Source organism: Hyla sarda, unplaced genomic scaffold, assembly GCF_029499605.1.
Source record: "Hyla sarda isolate aHylSar1 unplaced genomic scaffold, aHylSar1.hap1 scaffold_1924, whole genome shotgun sequence".
NCBI lineage: Eukaryota > Metazoa > Chordata > Amphibia > Anura > Hylidae > Hyla > Hyla sarda.
In genome coordinates this window covers 1-23,864 of record NW_026608579.1, presented here as the reverse complement: position 1 = coordinate 23,864, position 23,864 = coordinate 1, and the positions used below count along the sequence as shown (strand labels likewise).

At 50.5% G+C, this 23,864-nt stretch overlaps 1 protein-coding gene across 2 annotated transcripts in view; it reads right to left on the bottom strand.

Annotated features, from left to right (window-relative positions):
- Positions 1–22,047, bottom strand: part of LOC130316209 (zinc finger protein ZFP2-like) — a 30,680-nt gene extending 8,633 nt beyond the window's left edge. For both annotated transcript variants that reach the window (XM_056552783.1, XM_056552784.1), the window contains exons 1-2: positions 21,598–22,047; positions 12,674–12,797 (exon numbers count right to left, since the gene is read on the bottom strand). In XM_056552783.1, the coding sequence (XP_056408758.1) occupies positions 12,674–12,710 (37 nt within the window). In that variant the 5' untranslated portion in view covers positions 12,711–12,797; positions 21,598–22,047. The remainder of the gene's footprint in view (positions 1–12,673; positions 12,798–21,597) is intronic.
- Between the last annotated feature and the right edge of the window lie 1,817 nt (positions 22,048–23,864).

The window sequence follows — 23,864 nt, the reverse complement described above, 5'->3', positions numbered from 1 at the left end:
CGCCCGGGCTATACAGCGTCTACTCACCAGTATACAGGCTAATACTCCAGAAACATCCCGTCATATAACCATCCGCCCGGGCTATACAGCGTCTACTCACCAGTATACAGGGTAATACTCCAGAAACATCCCGTCATATAACCATCCGCCCGGGCTATACAGCGTCTACTCACCAGTATACAGGGTAATACTCCAGAAACATCCCGTCATATAACTATCCGCCCGGGCTATACAGCGTCTACTCACCAGTATACAGGGTAATACTCCAGAAACATCCCGTCATATAACCATCCGCCCGGGTTATACAGCGTCTACTCACCAGTATACAGAGTAATACCTCAGAAACATCCGTCATATAACCATACGCCCGGGCTATACAGCGTCTACTCACCAGTATACAGAGTAATACCTCAGAAACATCCTGTCATATAACCATCCGCCCAGGGTATACAGCGTCTACTCACCAGTATACAGAGTAATATTCCAGAAACATCCCGTCATATAACTATCCGCCCGGGCTATACAGCGTCTACTCACCAGTATACAGGGTAATACTCCAGAAACATCCCGTCATATAACTATCCGCCCGGGCTATACAGCGTCTACTCACCAGTATACAGGGTAATACTCCAGAAACATCCCGTCATATAACCATCCGCTCGGGCTATACAGCGTCTATTCACCAGTATACAGAGTAATACTCCAGAAACATCCTGTCATATAACCATCCGCCCGGGCTATACAGCGTCTACTCACCAGTATACAGAGTAATACTCCAGAAACATCCCGTCATATAACCATCCGCCCAGGGTATACAGCGTCTACTCACCAGTATACAGGGTAATACTCCAGAAACATCCCGTCATATAACCATCCGCCCGGGCTATACAGCGTCTATTCACCAGTATACAGAGTAATACTCCAGAAACATCCTGTCATATAACCATCCGCCCGGGCTATACAGCGTCTACTCACCAGTATACAGGGTAATACTCCAGAAACATCCTGTCATATAACCATCCGCCCGGGCTATACAGCGTCTACTCACCAGTATACAGGGTAATACTCCAGAAACATCCCGTCATATAACCATCCGCTCGGGCTATACAGCGTCTATTCACCAGTATACAGAGTAATACTCCAGAAACATCCTGTCATATAACCATCCGCCCGGGCTATACAGCGTCTACTCACCAGTATACAGAGTAATACTCCAGAAACATCCCGTCATATAACCATCCGCCCAGGGTATACAGCGTCTACTCACCAGTATACAGGGTAATACTCCAGAAACATCCCGTCATATAACCATCCGCCCGGGCTATACAGCGTCTACTCACCAGTATACAGGGTAATACTCCAGAAACATCCTGTCATATAACCATCCGCTCGGGCTATACAGCGTCTATTCACCAGTATACAGAGTAATACTCCAGAAACATCCTGTCATATAACCATCCGCCCGGGCTATACAGCGTCTACTCACCAGTATACAGAGTAATACTCCAGAAACATCCCGTCATATAACCATCCGCCCAGGGTATACAGCGTCTACTCACCAGTATACAGGGTAATACTCCAGAAACATCCCGTCATATAACCATCCGCCCGGGCTATACAGCGTCTATTCACCAGTATACAGAGTAATACTCCAGAAACATCCTGTCATATAACCATCCGCCCGGGCTATACAGCGTCTACTCACCAGTATACAGGGTAATACTCCAGAAACATCCTGTCATATAACCATCCGCCCGGGCTATACAGCGTCTACTCACCAGTATACAGGGTAATACTCCAGAAACATCCCGTCATATAACCATCCGCCCAGGGTATACAGCGTCTACTCACCAGTATACAGGGTAATACTCCAGAAACATCCCGTCATATAACTATCCGCCCAGGCTATACAGCGTCTACTCACCAGTATACAGAGTAATATTCCAGAAACATCCGTCATATAACCATCCGCCCGGGCTATACAGCGTCTACTTACCAGTATACAGGGTAATACCCCAGAAACATCCGTCATATAACCATCCGCCCGGGCTATACAGCGTCTACTCACCAGTATACAGGGTAATACTCCAGAAACATCCTGTCATATAACCATCCGCCCAGGGTATACAGCGTCTACTCACCAGTATACAGAGTAATATTCCAGAAACATCCCGTCATATAACTATCCGCCCGGGCTACACAGCGTCTACTCACCAGTATACAGGGTAATACTCCAGAAACATCCTGTCATATCACCATCCGCCCAGGGTATACAGCGTCTACTCACCAGTATACAGGGTAATACTCCAGAAACATCCCGTCATATAACCATCCGCCCGGGCTATACAGCGTCTACTCACCAGTATACAGGGTAATACTCCAGAAACATCCCGTCATATAACCATCCGCCCGGGCTATACAGCGTCTACTCACCAGTATACAGAGTAATTTTCCAGAAACATCCCGTCATATAACCATCCGCCCGGGCTATACAGCGTCTACTCACCAGTATACAGAGTAATTTTCCAGAAACATCCCGTCATATAACCATCCGCCCGGGTTATACAGCGTCTACTCACCAGTATACAGGGTAATACTCCAGAAACATCCTGTCATATAACCATCCGCCCGGGCTATACAGCGTCTACTCACCAGTATACAGGGTAATACTCCAGAAACATCCGTCATATAACTATCCGCCCGGGCTATACAGCGTCTACTCACCAGTATACAGAGTAATATTCCAGAAACATCCCGTCATATAACCATCCGCCCAGGGTATACAGCGTCTACTCACCAGTATACAGAGTAATAATCCAGAAACATCCCATCATATAACCATCCGCCCAGGGTATACAGCGTCTACTCACCAGTATACAGGGTAATACTCCAGAAACATCCCGTCATAACCATCCGCCCGGGCTATACAGCGTCTACTCACCAGTATACAGAGTAATACCCCAGAAACATCCGTCATATAACCATCCGCCCGGGCTATACAGCGTCTACTCACCAGTATACAGGGTAATACTCCAGAAACATCCCATCATATAACCATCCGCCCGGGCTATACAGCGTCTACTCACCAATATACAGGGTAATACCTCAGAAACATCCGTCATATAACCATCCGCCCGGGCTATACAGCGTCTACTCACCAGTATACAGAGTAATACTCCAGAAACATCCTGTCATATAACCATCCGCCTGGGCTATACAGCGTCTACTCACCAGTATACAGGGTAATACTCCAGAAACATCCGTCATATAACCATCCGCCCGGGCTATACAGCATCTACTCACCAGTATACAGAGTAATACCCCAGAAACATCCTGTCATATAACCATCCGCCTGGGCTATACAGCGTCTACTCACCAGTATACAGGGTAATACTCCAGAAACATCCTGTCATATAACCATCCGCCCGGGCTATACAGCGTCTACTCACCAGTATACAGAGTAATATTCCAGAAACATCCTGTCATATAACCATCCGCCCGGGCTATACAGCGTCTACTCACCAGTATACAGATCCCCTACAGATCCAGAGCTACAGAGGAATACTCCAGTCACACCCAGAGCTACAGAGGAATACTCCAGTCACACCCAGAGCTACAGAGGAATACTCCAGTCACACCCAGTTCTATCATATATTAAATAAAGGGGTATTCTGGGTGACAACAGGATAGGATTGCTGGGGGTCTGACTACTGGGACCCTCCACGATCTCCTGAGTTGCTGTCACCACCTCTGCATTCATTGCCTACGGAGCTGATGGAGACATCCAAACGCTGTTCTCAAAAGACAATGAATGCACATATGACCCCCTGCGATCTGACATGATGTAACAGCAGAATAGTGAGTGCAGCTCTGTTGGAAAAGACATTTTGTAACAGCAGAATAGTGAGTGAAGCTCTGGAGGATAAGACAGGATGTAACAGCAGAATAGTGAGTGCAGCTCTGGAGGATAAGACATGATGTAACAGCAGAATAGAGAGTGCAGCTCTGGTGGATAAGACATGATGTAACAGCAGAATAGTGAGTGCAGCTCTGGAGGATAAGACATGATGTAACAGCAGAATAGTGAGTGAAGCTCTGGAGGATAAGACAGGATGTAACAGCAGAATAGTGAGTGCAGCTCTGGAGGATAAGACATGATGTAACAGCAGAATAGAGAGTGCAGCTCTGGTGGATAAGACGTGATGTAACAGCAGAATAGTGAGTGCAGCTCTGGAGAATAAGACATGATGTAACAGCAGAATAGCAACTGCAGCTCTGAAGATGACTGGAAGATAAGTGTGGCAGTATCACATGATTATGGTGGTGGTGAGGTGCGGCAGTATCACATGATTATGGTGGTGGTGGTGAGGTGCGGCAGTATCACATGATTATGATGGCGGTGAGGTGCGGTAGTATCACATGATTATGGTGGCGGTGAGGTGCGGCAGTATCACATGATTATGGTGGTGCTGAGGTGCGGCAGTATCACATGATTATGGTGGTGCTGAGGTGCGGCAGTATCACATGATTATGGTGGTGGTGAGGTGCGGCAGTATCACATGATTATGGTGGTGGTGAGGTGCGGCAGTATAACAGGATTATGGTGGTGGTGAGGTGCGGCAGTATCACATGATTATGGTGGTGGTGAGGTGCGGCAGTATCACATGATTATGGTGGTGGTGAGGTGCGGCAGTATCACATGATTATGGTGGAGGTGAGGTGCGGCAGTATAACAGGATTATGGTGGTGGTGAGGTGTGGCAGTATCACATGATTATGGTGGTGGTGAGGTGCGGCAGTATCACGATTATGGTGGTGGTGAGGTGCGGCAGTATAACAGAATTATGGTGGTGGTGAGGTGCGGCAGTATAACAGAATTATGGTGGTGGTGAGGTGCGGCAGTATCAAAGGATTATGGTGGTGGTGAGGTGCGGCAGTATCACAGGATTATGGTGGTGGTGAGGTGCGGCAGTATCACAGGATTATGGTGGTGGTGAGGTGTGGCAGTATCACATGATTATGGTGGTGGTGAGGTGTGGCAGTATCACATGATTATGGTGGTGGTGAGGTGCGGCAGTATCACAGGATTAGGGTGGTGGTGAGGTGCGGCAGTATCACATGATTATGGTGGTGGTGAGGTGCGGCAGTATCACATGATTATGGTGGTGGTGAGGTGCGGCAGTATCACATGATTATGGTGGTGGTGAGGTGCGGTAGTATTACATGATTATGGTGGTGGTGAGGTGCGGCAGTATCACATGATTATGGTGGTGGTGAGGTGCGGCAGTATCACATGATTATGGCGGTGGTGAGGTGTGGCAGAATCACAGGATTATGGTGGTGGTGAGGTGCGGCAGTATCACATGATTATGGTGGTGAGGTGTGGCAGTATCACAGGATTATGGTGGTGGTGAGGTGCGGCAGTATCACAGGATTATGGTGGTGGTGAGGTGCGGCAGTATCACATGATTATGGTGGTGGTGAGGTGCGGCAGTATCACATGATTATGGTGGTGGTGAGGTGCAGCAGTATCACATGATTATGGTGGAGGTGAGGTGCGGCAGTATCACATGATTATGGTGGTGGTGGTGAGGTGCGGCAGCATCACATGATTATGGTGGTGGTGGTGAGGTGCGGCAGTATCACATGATTATGGTGGTGGTGAGGTGCGGCAGTATCACATGATTATGGTGGTGGTGAGGTGCGGCAGTATCACATGATTATGGTGGTGGTGAGGTGCGGCAGTATCACATGATTATGGTAGTGGTGAGGTGCGGCAGTATCACATGATTATGGTGGTGAGGTGCGGCAGTATCACAGGATTATGGTGGTGGTGAGGTGCGGCAGTATCACAGGATTGTGGTGGTGGTGAGGTTCGGCAGTATCACATGATTATGGTGGTGTGAGGTGCGGCAGTATCACGATTATGGTGGTGGTGAGGTGCGGCAGTATCACAGGATTAGGGTGGTGGTGAGGTGCGGCAGTATCAAAGGATTAGGGTGGTGGTGAGGTACGGCAGTATCACATGATTATGGTGGTGGTGAGGTACGGCAGTATCACATGATTATGGTGGTGGTGAGGTACGGCAGTGTCACATGATTATGGTGGTGGTGAGGTGCGGCAGTATCACATGATTATGGTGGTGGCGAGGTGCGGCAGTATCACATGATTATGGTGGAGGTGAGGTGCGGCAGTATCAAAGGATTATGGTGGTGGTGAGGTGCGGCAGTATCACAGGATTATGGTGGTGGTGAGGTGCGGCAGTATCACAGGATTATGGTGGTGGTGAGGTGCGGCAGTATCACATGATTATGGTGGAGGGGAGGTGCGGCAGTATAACAGGATTATGATGGTGGTGAGGTGTGGCAGTATCACATGATTAAGGTGGTGGTGAGGTGTAGCAGTATCACATGATTATGGTGGTGGTGAGGTGCGGCAGTATCACAGGATTAGGGTGGTGGTGAGGTGCGGCAGTATCACATGATTATGGTGGTGGTGAGGTGCGGCAGTATCACATGATTATGGTGGTGGTGAGGTGCGGCAGTATCACATGATTATGGTGGTGGTGAGGTGCGGCAGTATCACATGATTATGGTGGTGGTGAGGTGCGGCAGTATCACATGATTATGGTGGTGGTGAGGTGCGGCAGTATCACATGATTATGGTGGTGGTGAGGTGTGGCAGTGTCACAGGATTATGGTGGTGGTGAGGTGCGGCAGTATCACATGATTATGGTGGTGAGGTGTGGCAGTATCACAGGATTATGGTGGTGGTGAGGTGCGGCAGTATCACAGGATTATGGTGGTGGTGAGGTGCGGCAGTATCACAGGATTATGGTGGTGGTGAGGTGTGGCAGTATCACATGAATATGGTGGTGGTGAGGTGCGGCAGTATCACAGGATTATGGTGGTGGTGAGGTGCGGCAGAATCACAGGATTATGGTGGTGGTGAGGTGCGGCAGAATCACATGATTATGGTGGTGGTGAGGTGCGGCAGTATCACATGATTAAGGTGGTGGTGAGGTGCGGCAGTATCACAGGATTATGGTGGTGGTGAGGTGCGGCAATATCACATGATTATGGTGGTGGTGAGGTGCGGCAGTATCACATGATTATGGTGGTGGTGAGGTGCGGCAGTATCACAGGATTATGGTGGTGGTGAAGTGCGGCAGAATCACAGGATTATGGTGGTGGTGAGGTGCGGCAGAATCACATGATTATGGTGGTGGTGAGGTGCGGCAGTATCACATGATTAAGGTGGGGGTGAGGTGCGGCAGTATCACAGGATTATGGTGGTGGTGAGGTGCGGCAGTATCACATGATTATGGTGGTGGTGAGGTGCGGCAGTATCACATGATTATGGTAGTGGTGAGGTGCGGCAGTATCACAGGATTATAGCTTTGAGGTGCGGCAGTATCACATGATTATGGTGGTGGTGAGGTGCGGCAGTATCACATGATTATGGTGGTGGTGGTGAGGTGCGGCAATATCACATGATTGTGGTGGTGGGGAGATGCGGCAGTATCAAATGATTATGGTGGTGGTGGTGAGGTGCGGCAGTATCACATGATTATGGTGGTGGTGAGGTGCGGCAGTATCACATGATTATGGTGGTGGTGGTGAGGTGCGGCAGTATCACATGATTATGGCGGTGAGGTGCGGCAGTATCACATGATTATGGTGGTGGTGAGGTGCGGCAGTATCACAGGATTATGGTGGTGGTGAGGTGCGGCAGTATCACATGATTATGGTGGTGGTGAGGTGCGGCAGTATCACATGATTATGGTGGTGGTGGTGAGGTGCGGCAGTATCACAGGATTATGGTGGTGGTGAGGTGCGGCAGTATCACATGATTATGGTGGTGGTAAGGTGCAACAGTATCACAGGATTATGGTGGTGGTGAGGTGCGGCAGAATCACATGATTATGGTGGTGGTGAGGTGCGGCAGAATCACATGATTATGGTGGTGGTGAGGTGCGGCAGTATCACATGATTAAGGTGGTGGTGAGGTGCGGCAGTATCACAGGATTATGGTGGTGGTGAGGTGCGGCAGTATCACATGATTATGGTGGTGGTGAGGTGCGGCAGTATCACATGATTATGGTGGTGGTGAGGTGCGGCAGTATCACATGATTATGGTGGTGGTGAGGTGCGGCAGAATCACAGGATTATGGTGGTGGTGAGGTGTGGCAGAATCACAGGATTATGGTGGTGGTGAGGTGCGGCAGTATCACATGATTATGGTGGTGGTGAGGTGCGGCAGTATCACATGATTATGGTGGTGGTGAGGTGCGGCAGTATCACATGATTATGGTGGTGGTGAGGTGCGGCAGTATCACATGATTATGGTAGTGGTGAGGTGCGGCAGTATCACAGGATTATAGCGGTGAGGTGCGGCAGTATCACATGATTATGGTGGTGGTGAGGTGCGGCAGTATCACATGATTATGGAGGTGGTGGTGAGGTGCAGCAATATCACATGATTGTGGTGGTGGGGAGGTGCGGCAGTATCACATGATTATGGTGGTGGTGGTGAGGTGCGGCAGTATCACATGGTTATGGTGGTGGTGAGGTGCGGCAGTATCACATGATTATGGTGGTGGTGGTGAGGTGCGGCAGTATCACATGATTATGGCGGTGAGGTGCGGCAGTATCACATGATTATGGTGGTGGTGAGGTGCGGCAGTATCACAGGATTATGGTGGTGGTGAGGTGCGGCAGTATCACATGATTATGGTGGTGGTAAGGTGCAACAGTATCACAGGATTATGGTGGTGGTGAGGTGCGGCAGAATCACATGATTATGGTGGTGGTGAGGTGCGGCAGTATCACATGATTAAGGTGGTGCTGAGGTGCGGCAGTATCACAGGATTATGGTGGTGGTGAGGTGCGGCAGTATCACAGGATTATGGTGGTGGTGAGGTGCGGCAGTATCACATGATTATGGTGGTGGTGAGGTGCGGCAGTATCACATGATTATGGTGGTGGTGAGGTGCGGCAGTATCACATGATTATGGTGGTGGTGGTGAGGTGCGGCAGTATCACATGATTATGGCGGTGAGGTGCGGCAGTATCACATGATTATGGTGGTGGTGAGGTGCGGCAGTATCACAGGATTATGGTGGTGGTGAGGTGCGGCAGTATCACATGATTATGGTGGTGGTGAGGTGCGGCAGTATCACATGATTATGGTGGTGGTGGTGAGGTGCGGCAGTATCACAGGATTATGGTGGTGGTGAGGTGCGGCAGTATCACATGATTATGGTGGTGGTAAGGTGCAACAGTATCACAGGATTATGGTGGTGGTGAGGTGCGGCAGAATCACATGATTATGGTGGTGGTGAGGTGCGGCAGTATCACATGATTATGGTGGTGGTGAGGTGCGGCAGTATCACATGATTATGGTGGTGGTGAGGTGCGGCAGAATCACAGGATTATGGTGGTGGTGAGGTGCGGCAGAATCACAGGATTATGGTGGTGGTGAGGTGCGGCAGTATCACATGATTATGGTGGTGGTGAGGTGCGGCAGTATCACATGATTATGGTGGTGGTGAGGTGCGGCAGTATCACATGATTATGGTGGTGGTGAGGTGCGGCAGTATCACATGATTATGGTAGTGGTGAGGTGCGGCAGTATCACAGGATTATAGCGGTGAGGTGCGGCAGTATCACATGATTATGGTGGTGGTGAGGTGCGGCAGTATCACATGATTATGGAGGTGGTGGTGAGGTGCAGCAATATCACATGATTGTGGTGGTGGGGAGGTGCGGCAGTATCACATGATTATGGTGGTGGTGGTGAGGTGCGGCAGTATCACATGGTTATGGTGGTGGTGAGGTGCGGCAGTATCACATGATTATGGTGGTGGTGGTGAGGTGCGCAGTATCACATGATTATGGCGGTGAGGTGCGGCAGTATCACATGATTATGGTGGTGGTGAGGTGCGGCAGTATCACATGATTATGGTGGTGGTAAGGTGCAAACAGTATCACAGGATTATGGTGGTGGTGAGGTGCGGCAGAATCACATGATTATGGTGGTGGTGAGGTGCGGCAGTATCACATGATTAAGGTGGTGCTGAGGTGCGGCAGTATCACAGGATTATGGTGGTGCTGAGGTGCGGCAGTATCACAGGATTATGGTGGTGGTGAGGTGCGGCAGTATCACAGGATTATGGTGGTGGTGAGGTGCGGCAGTATCACATGATTATGGTGGTGGTGAGGTGCGGCAGTATCACATGATTATGGTGGTGGTGAGGTGCGGCAGTATCACAGGATTATGGTGGTGGTGAGGTGCGGCAGAATCACAGGATTATGGTGGTGGTGAGGTGCGGCAGAATCACATGATTATGGTGGTGGTGAGGTGCGGCAGTATCACATGATTAAGGTGGTGGTGAGGTGCGGCAGTATCACATGATTATGGTGGTGGTGAGGTGCGGCAGTATCACATGATTATGGTGGTGGTGAGGTGCGGCAGTATCACATGATTATGGTAGTGGTGAGGTGCGCAGTATTCACAGGATTATAGCGGTGAGGTGCGGCAGTATCAACATGATTATGGTGGTGGTGAGGTGCGGCAGTATCACATGATTATGGAGGTGGTGGTGAGGTGCGGCAATATCACATGATTGTGGTGGTGGGGAGGTGCGGCAGTATCACATGATTATGGTGGTGGTGGTGAGGTGCGGCAGTATCACATGATTATGGTGGTGGTGAGGTCGGCAGTATCACATGATTATGGTGGTGGTGGTGAGGTGCGGCAGTATCACATGATTATGGCGGTGAGGTGCGGCAGTATCACATGATTATGGTGGTGGTGAGGTGCGGCAGTATCACAGGATTATGGTGGTGGTGAGGTGCGGCAGTATCACATGATTATGGTGGTGGTGAGGTGCGGCAGTATCACATGATTATGGTGGTGGTGGTGAGGTGCGGCAGTATCACAGGATTATGGTGGTGGTGAGGTGCGGCAGTATCACATGATTATGGTGGTGGTAAGGTGCAACAGTATCACAGGATTATGGTGGTGGTGAGGTGCGGCAGTATCACATGATTATGGTAGTGGTGAGGTGCAGCAGTATCACAGGATTATGGTGGTGGTGAGGTGTGGCAGTATCACATGATTATGGTGGTGGTGAGGTGCGGCAGTATCACATGATTATGGTGGTGGTGCTGAGGTGCGGCAGTATCACATGATTACGGTGGTGGTGAGGTGCGGCAGTATCACATGATTACGGTGGTGGTGAGGTGCGGTAGTATAACAGGATTATGGTGGTGGTGAGGTGCGGCAGTATCACATGATTATGGTGGTGGTGAGGTGCGGCACTATCACATGATTATGGTGGTGGTGAGGTGCGGCAGTATCACATGATTATGGTGGTGGTGAGGTGCGGCAGTATCACATTATTATGGTGGTGGTGAGGTGCGGCAGTATCACATGATTATGGTGGTGAGGTGCGGCAGTATCACATGATTATGGTGGTGGTGAGGTGTGGCAGTATCACATGATTATGATGGCGGTGAGGTGCGGCAGTATCACATGATTATGGTGGTGGTGAGGTGCGGCAGTATCACATGATTATGGTGGTGGTGAGGTGCGGCAGTATCACAGGATTATGGTGGTGGTGAGGTGCGGCAGTATCACAGGATTGTGGTGGTGGTGGTGAGGTTCGGCACTATCACATGATTATGGTGGTGGTGAGAGTGCGGCAGTATCACATGATTATGGTGGTGTGAGGTGAGGCAGTATCACGATTATGGTGGTGGTGAGGTGCGGCAGTATCACGATTATGGTGGTGGTGAGGTGCGGCAGTATCACAGGATTAGGGTGGTGGTGAGGTGCAGCAGTATCAAAGGATTAGGGTGGTGGTGAGGTACGGCAGTATCACATGATTATGGTGGTGGTGAGGTACGGCAGTATCACATGATTATGGTGGTGGTGAGGTGTGGCAGTATCACATGATTATGGTGGTGGTGAGGTGCGGCAGTATCACAGGATTATGGTGGTGGTGAGGTGCGGCAGTATCACAGGATTATGGTGGTGGTGAGGTGCGGCAGTATCACATGATTATGGTGGTGGTGAGGTAACGGCAGTGTCACATGATTATGGTGGTGGTGAGGTGTAGCAGTATCACAGGATTATGGTTGGTGGGTGAGGTGCGGCAGTATCACAGGATTATGGTGGTGGTGAGGTGCGGCAGTATCACAGGATTATGGTGGTGGGTGAGGTGCGGCAGTATCACATGATTATGGTGGTGGTGAGGTACGGCAGTGTCACATGATTATGGTGGTGGTGAGGTGTAGCAGTATCACATGATTATGGTGGTGGTGAGGTGCGGCAGTATCACAGGATTAGGGTGGTGGTGAGGTGCGGCAGTATCACATGATTATGGTGGTGGTGAGGTGCGGCAGTATCACATAATTATGGTGGTGGTGAGGTGTGGCAGTATCACATGATTATGGTGGTGGTGAGGTGCGGCAGTATCACATGATTATGGTGGTGGTGAGGTGCGGCAGTATCACGATTAGGGTGACAGCTGATCATGTCTGGCAGGTAACATTGTGCTGATCTCCCCAGATGTCAGGTGTGAGCTCCCCCTACAGGTCACAGATGACACTATCACGCAGTCACAGATGAATACGCCTGTCTCACCAGCAGAGGGCGGTGTCACTCACCCAGAGACATCAGGGAGTCGGCGCTCTCCTTCATCATGTTCCGGTACAGATCCTTCTGCCAATCCTCCAGATCCTTCCACTCCTCCGAGAAACACACCGCAACATCATCAAAGGATACCGAGGCCTGAAACACAAGGGACCGCCCACAATGTGACATCACTACACCAGGGGGGGTCTATGACTGACCTGTATTATATTGGGGGGAGGGGGGTCTATCACTGTCCTGTATTATATTGGGGGGAGGGGGGGTCTATGACTGACCTGTATTATATTGGTGGGGGAGGGGGGTCTATGACTGACCTGTATTATATTGGGGGGAGGGGGGGGTCTATGACTGACCTGTATTATATTGGGGGGAGGGGGGTCTATCACTGTCCTGTATTATATTGGGGGGGGAGGGGGGTCTATCACTGTCCTGTATTATATTGGGGGGGGAGGGGGGGTCTATGTCTGGCCTGTATTATATTGGGGGGAGGGGGGTCTATGTCTGACCTGTATTATATTGGGGGGGAGGGGGGTCTATGTCTGACCTGTATTATATTGGGGGAAGGGGGGTCTATGACTGACCTGTATTATATTGGGGGGAGGGGGGGTCTATGACTGACCTGTATTATATTGGGGGGGAGGGGGGGTCTATCACTGTCCTGTATTATATTGGGGGAGGGGGGTCTATGTCTGACCTGTATTATATTGGGGGGAGGGGGGGGTCTATGACTGACCTGTATTATATTGGGGGGGGAGGGGGGTCTATGACTGACCTGTATTATATTGGGGGGAGGGGGGGGTCTATGTCTGGCCTGTATTATATTGGGGGGGAGGGGGGTCTATGACTGGCCTGTATTATATTGGGGGGAGGGGGGTCTATGACTGACCTGTATTATATTGGGGGGGAGAGGGGGTCTATCACTGTCCTGTATTATATTGGGGGGGAGGGGGGGTCTATGACTGACCTGTATTATCCTGGGGGGAGGGGGGTCTATCACTGACCTGTATTATATTGGGGGGGGAGGGGGGGTCTATGTCTGACCTGTATTATATTGGGGGGGGAGGGGGGTCTATGTCTGACCTGTATTATATTGGGGGGAGGGGGGGGGTCTATCACTATCCTGTATTATATGGGGGGGGTCTATCACTGTCCTGTATTATATGGGGGGGTCTATCACTGTCCTGTATTATATGGGGGGGGGGGTCTATCACTGTCCTGTATTATATGGGGGGGGGTCTATCACTGTCCTGTATTATATGGGGGGAGGGGGATCTATCACTGTCCTGTATTATATGGGGGGGGTCTATCACTGTCCTGTATTATATGGGGGGGGTCTATCACTGTCCTATATTATATGGGGGGGGGGCTATCACTGTCCTGTATTATATGGGGGGGTCTATCACTGTCCTGTATTATATGGGGGGGTCTATCACATGTCCCTGTATTATATGGGGGGGGTCTATCACTGTCCTGTATTATATGGGGGGGGGTCTATCACTGTCCTGTATTATATGGGGTGGGGGTCTATCACTGTCCTGTATTATATGGGGGGGGTCTATCACTGTCCTGTATTATATGGGGGGGGGGGTCTATCACTTTCCTGTATTATATGGGGGGGGTCTATCACTGTCCTGTATTATATGGGGGGGGTCTATCACTGTCCCTGTATTATATGGGGGGGGGTCTATCACTGTCCTGTATTATATGGGGGGGTCTATCACTGTCCTGTATTATATGGGGGGGGTTTATCACTGTCCTGTATTATATGGGGGGGTCTATCACTGTCCTGTATTATATGGGGGGGGGCTATCACTGTCCTGTATTATATGGGGGGGGTCTATCACTGTCCTGTATTATATGGGGGGGGTCTATCACTGTCCTGTATTATATGGGGGGGGGTCTATCACTGTCCTGTATTATATGGGGGGGGGGGCTATCACTGTCCTGTATTATATGGGGGGGTCTATCACTGTCCTGTATTATATGGGGGGGGTCTATCACTGTCCTATATCATATGGGGGGGGTCTATCACTGTCCTGTATTATATGGGGGGGTCTATCACTGTCCTGTATTATATGGGGGGGTCTATCACTATCCTGTATTATATGGGGGGGGGTCTATCACTGTCCTGTATTATATGGGGGGGGTCTATCACTGTCCTGTATTATATGGGGGGTCTATTCACTATCCTGTATTATATGGGGGGGGGTCTATCACTGTCCTGTATTATATGGGGGTGGGGGGTCTATCACTTTCCTGTATTATATGGGGGGGGTCTATCACTGTCCTGTATTATATGGGGGGGGGTCTATCACTGTCCTGTATTATATGGGGGGGGGGGTCTATCACTGTCCTGTATTATATGAGGGGGGGGTCTATCACTGTCCTGTATTATATGGGGGGGGGGGGTCTATCACTGTCCTGTATTATATGGGGGGGGGGTCTATCACTGTCCTGTATTATATGGGGGGGTCTATCACTGTCCTGTATTATATGGGGGGGGGTCTATCACTGTCCTGTATTATTTAGGGGGGGGGGGTCTATCACTGTCCTGTATTATATGGGGGGGGTCTATCACTGTCCTGTATTATATGGGGGGGTCTATCACTGTCCTGTATTATATGGGGGGGTCTATCACTGTCCTGTATTATATAGGGGGGGTCTATCACTGTCCTGTATTATATGGGGGGGGTCTATCACTGTCCTGTATTATATGGGGGGGGGTCTATCACTGTCCTGTATTATATGGGGGGGGGTCTATCACTGTCCTGTATTATATGGGGGGGGGTCTATCACTATCCTGTATTATATGGGGGGGTCTATCACTGTCCTGTATTATATGGGGGGGGTCTATCACTGTCCTGTATTATATGGGGGGGGGTCTATCACTGTCCCTGTATTATATGGGGGGGTCTATCACTGTCCTATATTATATGGGGGGGGGGGGTCGTCTATCACTGTCCTGTATTATATGGGGGGGGGGTCTATCACTGTCCTGTATTACATGGGGGGGGTCTATCACTGTCCTGTATTATATGGGGGGGGGTCTATCACTGTCCTATATTATATGGGGGGGGGGGGTCTATCACTGTCCTATATTATATGGGGGGGGGTCTATCACTGTCCTATATTACATGGGGGGGGGGGGTCTATCACTGTCCTGTATTATATGGGGGGGGGGGTCTATCACTGTCCTATTATTATATGGGGGGGGGGGTCGATCACTGTCCTATATTATATGGGGGGGTCTATCACTGTCCTGTATTATATGGGGGGGGGGTCTATCACTGTCCTGTATTATATAGGGGGGGGGTCTATCACTGTCCTGTATTATATGGGGGGGGGTCTATCACTGTCCTGTATTATATGGGGGGGGTCTATCACTGTCCTGTAATTATATGGGGGGGTCTATCACTGTCCTGTATTATATAGGGGGGGGGGTCTATCACTGTCCTGTATTATATGGGGGGGGTCTATCACTGTCCTGTATTATATGGGGGGGGGGGGTCTATCACTGTCCTGTATTATATGGGGGGGGGGTCTATCACTGTCCTGTATTATATGGGGGGGGGTCTATCACTATCCTGTATTATATGGGGGGTCTATCACTGTCCTGTATTATATGGGGGGGGGGTCTATCACTGTCCTGTATTATATGGGGGGGGGTCTATCACTGTCCTGTATTATATGGGGGGTCTATCACTGTCCTATATTATATGGGGGGGGGGTCTATCACTGTCTGTATTATATGGGGGGGGGTCTATCACTGTCCTGTATTACATGGGGGGGGGTCTATCACTGTCCTGTATTATATGGGGGGGGGTCCTATCACTGTCCTGTATTATATGGGGGGGGTCTATCACTGTCCTATATTATATGGGGGGGGGTCTATCACTGTCCTATATTATATGGGGGGGGGTCTATCACTGTCCTATATTACATGGGGGGGGGGTCTATCACTGTCCTGTATTATATGGGGGGGGGGGTCTATCACTGTCCTATATTATATGGGGGGGGGGTCGATCACTGTCCTATATTATATGGGGGGGGTCTATCACTGTCCTGTATTATATGGGGGGGTCTGTCACTGTCCTGTATTATATGGGGGGGTCTATCACTGTTCCTGTATTATATGGGGGGGTCTATCACTGTCCTGTATTATATGGGGGGGGGTCTATCACTGTCCTGTATTATATGGGGGGGGGGGTCTATCACTGTCCTGTATTATATGGGGGGGGGGTCTATCACTGTCCTGTATTATATGGGTGGTCTATCACTGTCCTGTATTATATGGGGGGGGGCTATCACTGTCCCGTATTATATGGGGGGGGGTCCTATCACTGTCCTGTATTACATGGGAGGGGGTCTATCACTGTCCTGAATTATATGGGGGGGGTCTATCACTGTCCTGTATTATATGGGGGGGTCTATCACTGTCATGTATTATATGGGGGGGGTCTATCACTGTCATGTATTATATGGGGGGGGGTCTATCACTGTCCTATTATATGGGGGGGGTCTATCACTGTCCTATATTATATGGGGGGGGGGTCTATCACTGTCCTATATCATATGGGGGGGTCTATCACTGTCTGTATTATATGGGGGGGGTCTATCACTGTCCTGTATTATATGGGGGGGTCTATCACTATCCTGTATTATATGGGGGGGGGGTCTATCACTGTCCTGTATTATATGGGGGGGTCTATCACTGTCCTGTATTATATGGGGGGGTCTATCACTATCCTGTATTATATGGGGGGGGGGTCTATCACTGTCCTGTATTATATGGGGGGGGGGTCTATCACTTTCCTGTATTATATGGGGGGGGTCTATCACTGTCCTGTATTATATGGGGGGGGGGTCTATCACTGTCCTGTATTATATGGGGGGGGTCTATCACTGTCCTGTATTATATGTGGGGGGGGTCTATCACTGTCCTGTATTATATGGGGGGGGGGTCTATCACTGTCCTGTATTATATGGGGGGGTCTATCACTGTCCTGTATTATATGGGGGGGGGGTCCTATCACTGTCCTGTATTATATAGGGGGGGGGGGTCTATCACTGTCCTGTATTATATGGGGGGGGGGTCTATCACTGTCCTGTATTATATGGGGGGGTCTATCACTGTCCTGTATTATATGGGGGGGTCTATCACTGTCCTGTATTATATGGGGGGGGGTCTATCACTGTCCTGTATTATATGGGGGGGGGTCTATCACTGTCCTGTATTATATGGGGGGGGGGGGTCTATCACTGTCCTGTATTATATGGGGGGGGGTCTATCACTGTCCTGTATTATATGGGGGGGGGGGTCTATCACTGTCCTGTATTATATGGGGGGGGTCTATCACTGTCCTGTATTATATGGGGGGGGGGTCTATCACTGTCCTGTATTATATGGGGGGGGGGTCTATCACTGGTCCTGTATTATATGGGGGGGGTCTATCACTATCCTGTATTATATGGGGGGTCTATCACTGTCCTGTATTATATGGGGGGGGGTCTATCACTGTCCTGTATTATATGGGGGGGGGTCTATCACTGTCCTGTATTATATGGGGGGGTCTATCACTGTCCTATATTATATGGGGGGGGGGGTCTATCACTGTCCTGTATTATATGGGGGGGGGTCTATCACTGTCCTGTATTACATGGGGGGGGTCTATCACTGTCCTGTATTATATGGGGGGGGTCTATCCACTGTCCATATATTATATGGGGGGGGGGTCTATCACTGTCCTATATTATATGGGGGGGGGTCTATCACTGTCCTATATTACATGGGGGGGGGGGGTCTATCACTGTCCTGTATTATATGGGGGGGGGTCTATCACTGTCCTATATTATATGGGGGGGGTCGATCACTGTCCTATATTATATGGGGGGGTCTATCACTGTCCTGTATTATATGGGGGGGTCTGTCACTGTCCTGTATTATATGGGGGGTCTATCACTGTCCTGTATTATATGGGGGGGGGTCTATCACTGTCCCTGTATTATATGGGGGGGGGTCTATCACTGTCCTGTATTATATGGGGGGGGGTCTATCACTGTCCTGTATTATATGGGTGGTCTATCACTGTCCTGTATTATATGGGGGGGGGGTCTATCACTGTCCTGTATTATATGGGGGGGGTCTATCACTGTCCTGTATTATATGGGTGGTCTATCACTGTCCTGTATTATATGGGGGGGCTATCACTGTCCCGTATTATATGGGGGGGGGTCCTATCACTGTCCCTGTATTACATGGGGGGGGTCTATCACTGTCCTGTATTATATGGGGGGGGTCTATCACTGTCCTGAATTATATGGGGGGGGTCTTATCAACTGTCCTGTATTATATGGGGGGGGGTCTATCACTGTCCTGTATTATATGGGGGGGGTCTATCACTGTCATGTATTATATGGGGGGGGTCTATCACTGTCCTATATTATATGGGGGGGGGGGGTCTATCACTGTCCTATATTATATGGGGGGGTCTATCACTGTCCTGTATTATATGGGGGGGGGGTCTGTCACTGTCCTGTATTATATGGGGGGTCTATCACTGTCCTGTTATTATATGGGGGGGGGTCTATCACTGTCCTGTATTATATGGGGGGGGGGTCTATCACTGTCCTGTATTATTATGGGGGGTCTATCACTGTCCTGTATTATATGGGGGGGGGTCTATCACTGTCCTGTATTATATGGGGGGGGTCTATAACTGTTCTGTATTATATGGGGGGGTCTATCACTGTCCTGTATTATATGGGGGGGTCTATCACTGTCCTGTATTATATGGGGGGGGGGGGTCTATCACTGTCCTGTATTATATGGGGGGGGGGGTCTATCACTGTCCTGTATTATATGGGGGGGGGGTCTATCACTGTCCTGTATTATATGGGGGGGGTCTATCACTGTCCTGTAGTATATGGGGGTCTATCACTGTCCTGTATTATATGGGGGGGGTCTATCACTGTTCTGTATTATATGGGGGGGTCTATCACTGTCGTGTATTATATGGGGGGGGGGGGTCTATCACTATCCTGTATTATATGGGGGGGTCTATCACTGTCCTGTATTATATGGGGGGGGTCTATCACTGTCCTGTAGTATATGGGGGTCTATCACTGTCCTGTATTATATGGGGGGGGGTCTATCACTGTCCTGTATTATATGGGGGGGGGGGGTCTATCACTATCCTGTCTTATATGGGGGGGGGGGTCTATCACTGTCCTGTATTATATGGGGGGGGTCTATCACTGTCCTATATTATATGGGGGGGTCTATCACTGTTCCTGTATTATATTGGGGGGGGTCCTATCACTGTCCTGTATTATATGGGGGGGGGTCTATCACTGTCCTGTATTATATGGGGGGGTCTATCACTGTCCTATATTATATGGGGGGGGTCTATCACTGTCCTGTATTATATGGGGGGGGGTCTATCACTGTCCTGTATTATATGGGGGGGGGTCTATCACTATCCTGTATTATATGGGGGGGTCTATCACTGTCCTGTATTATATGGGGGGGTCTATCACTGTCCTGTATTATATGGGGGGGTCTATCACTATCCTGTATTATATGGGGGGGGGTCTATCACTGTCCTGTATTATAATGGGGGGGGTCTATCACTATCCTGTATTATATGGGGGGGTCTATCACTGTCCTGTATTATATGGGGGGTCTATCACTGTCCTGTATTATATGGGGGGGGGGTCTATCACTGTCCTGTATTATATGGGGGGTCTATCACTGTTCTGTATTATATGGGGGGGGTCTATCACTGTCCTGTATTATATGGGGGGGGGGGGTCTATCACTGTCCTGTATTATATGGGGGGGGGTGTCTATCACTGTCCTGTATTATATGGGGGGTCTATCACTGTCCTGTATTATATGGGGGGGGTCTATCACTGTCCTGTATTATATGGGGGGGGGGGTCTATCACTATCCTGGTATTATATGGGGGGGTCTATCACTGTCCTGTATTATATGGGGGGGGGTCTAATCACTATCCTGTATTATATGGGGGGGTCTATCACTGTCCTGTATTATATATGGGGGGGGGTCTATCACTGTCCTGTATTATATGGGGGGGGGTCTATCACTGTCCTGTATTATATGGGGGGGTCTATCACTGTCCTGTATTATATGGTGGGGGTCTATCACTGTCCTGTATTATATTGGGGGGGGGTCTATCACTGTCCTGTATTATATGGGGGGGGGGTCTATCACTGTCCTGTATTATATGGGGGGGTCTATCACTCGTCCTGTATTATATGGGGGGGGTCTATCACTGTCCTGTATTATATGGGGGGGGGGTCTATCACTATCCTGTATTATATGGGGGGGTCTATCACTGTCCTGTATTATATGGGGGGGGGTCTATCACTGTCCTGTATTATATGGGGGGTCTATCACTGTCCTGTATTATATGGGGGGGGGGTCTATCACTATCCTGTATTATATGGGGGGTCTATCACTGTCCTGTATTATATGGGGGGGTCTATCACTGTCCTGTATTATATGGGGGGGGTCTATCACTATCCTGTATTATATGGGGGGGTCTATCACTGTCCTGTATTATATGGGGGGGGTCTATCACTATCCTGTATTATATGGGGGGTCTATCACTATCCTGTATTATATGGGGGGGTCTATCACTGTCCTGTATTATATGGGGGGGGGGGGTCTATCACTGTCCTGTATTATATGGGGGGGTCTATCACTGTCCTGTATTATATGGGGGGGGGTCCTATCACTGTCCTGTATTATATGGGGGGTCTATCACTGTCCTGTATTATATGGGGGGGGGGTCTATCACTGTCCTGTATTATATGGGGGGGTCTATCACTGTCCTGTATTATATGGGGGGGGTCTATCACTGTCCTGTATTATATGGGGGGTCTATCACTATCCTGTATTACTGGGGGGTCCGTACCTCATTGCAGTGCACCCTCTGGTGTTTCAGCAGCTCGGACCGCCATCGGTAGCTCTTCCCGCATCAGGCATACATGGGAAGGGTTTTTTCCCCGGTGTGGGTCTTCAGGTGGGTGGTGAGGTGCTGGCGCTGGACGAAGCTCTTGCCGCACTGGGCGCACTGGTATGGCCGCTCCCCGTGTGTGGATGCGCTCGTGGATGAGCAGTGACGTGTTGCGCCTGAAGCACTTGCCGCACTGGTTGCAGATGTAACGGCCGCTCCCCCAGGTGACTCCGCTGGTGCCGCGCCAGGTCGGAGCTCCTGAGGAAACTCTTGTCGCACTGGGTGCAGAGTAGAGTCTGTTGTGTGCGCGGCCCGAGCCCAGCGCCTTCTCCGAGGCCTCCCCATTGGGCTGTCCGCTGTGCTGGGCGCCGGTGATGGCCTTCCAATCATCATCTGAGGGGAGATGTATGAGGGTCAGCCAGGGCGCGCACATAAACCCCCCCATGACAATCCCGGGGCATGTTGGGATACATGACAAGCAGCGCCCCCCCCTCACCTAGGAAGCTGCCTCTCTTTCTCCTTCTTGCAGGGGGGATCGGCCATGGAAAGAAGACCCTATAGATGAGAAAACGGGGGTCACTGAACCTGCAGTCCTATGTAAATGTGCCGTACTGAACAATGGAAAGTTCTGCCTTCTATTAAAAGGGGTACTCCACTGGTCAGTGTTCCGAACGCTGTGTGCATGCTGCGGGGGATTGGCCACGCCCTCCCATAGACTTGCATTGAGGGGGGAGTGGCCACGACCACAGCGTTCACAAACTAAATGTTCCAACGCATGCCAGTGGAGTAACCCTTAAAGCCATTTCAGTTCTCACTACCTTATAGATCTCTGCTTGCTGTCAGTGAATGGTAACATTTACCAGATCCAACTCCTGTTCACAGAGTTAATGGGTTTATTACAATGTATCAGTGTAGGTAACACTGGTGCTACAGACTACACTGTGACGAACCCCCATCTGAGCATAGTGCTGAGCCCCCCCACACATTACCGTCTCTCCTCCTCCTCGTGGACCTTCTGGTGTTTCAGCAGCTCGGACCGCCATCGGAAGCCTTTTCTGCAACTGGCCGCACTGGAAGGGTTTCTCCCCGGTGTGGGTCTTCAGGTGGGTGGTGAGGGTGCTGGCGCTGGACGAAGCTCTTGCCGCACTGGGCGCACTGGTATGGCCGCCTCCCCGGTGTGGATGCGCTCGTGGATGAGCAGGGAGGTGTGCCGCCGGAAGCTCTTGCCGCACACGTTGCAGATGTTATGAGCGCTCGTCTGTGTGCACGCGCTGGTTGAGTGCGCAGTGTCCTCTTGTTCAGGAAGGTTTTGCCGCAGTCCTGGCAGGGAGAGTGCCCCGCTCTGATTTCTGCGCCCGCTGCCGGAGGAGCATCCGCGCCCGCTTCCCCAGAGCCTTGCCTCTCTCCAGGGTGCACAGTGCTCCCCTGGTGCCGACTCACGCTTGTGTCGCAGCTTCCGACCACTGGATTCTAGACAGAAAATAAGAGAGTCAGGAGCGGGTCGTGGTCACCTGTCACCCCTCCAGCCGCTGCCAGTCAAAATCCGCTCACACTCTCTGCCCGCCTTCACCGCTGCCCCCTGGAGTCTGAAAAACATAAGACAAGAAGTTGTATGGCGACGATGAGGAGGAGGAGTATGGCGACGATGAGGAGGAGGAGTATGGTGACGATAAGGAGTATAGGTGACGATGAGGAGGAGGAGGAGTATGGTGACGATGAGGAGTATGGTGAACGATGAGGAGTATGGTGACGATGAGGAGGAGGAGGAGTATGGTGACGATGAGGAGGAGGAGGAGTATGGTGACGATGAGGAGGAGGAGGAGCTATGGTGACGATGAGGAGGAGGAGGGAGTATGGTGACGATGAGGAGTGAGGAGGAGTATGGTGACGATGAGGAGGAGGAGGAGTATGGTGACGACGAGGAGGAGGAGTATGGTGACGACGAGGAGGAGGAGTATGGTGACGACGAGGAGGAGGAGTATGGTGACGACGAGGGAGGAGGAGTATGGTGACGACGAGGAGGAGGAGTATGGTGACAACGATGAGGAGGAGTATGGTGACAACGATGAGGAGGAGTATGGTGGACAACGATGAGGGAGGAGTATGATGACAATGATGAGGAGGAGTATGGTGACGACGAGGAGGAGTATGGTGGCGATGAGGAGGAGTATGGTGACAACGATGAGGAGGGGTATGGTGACGAGGAGGAGGAGGGTATGGTGACG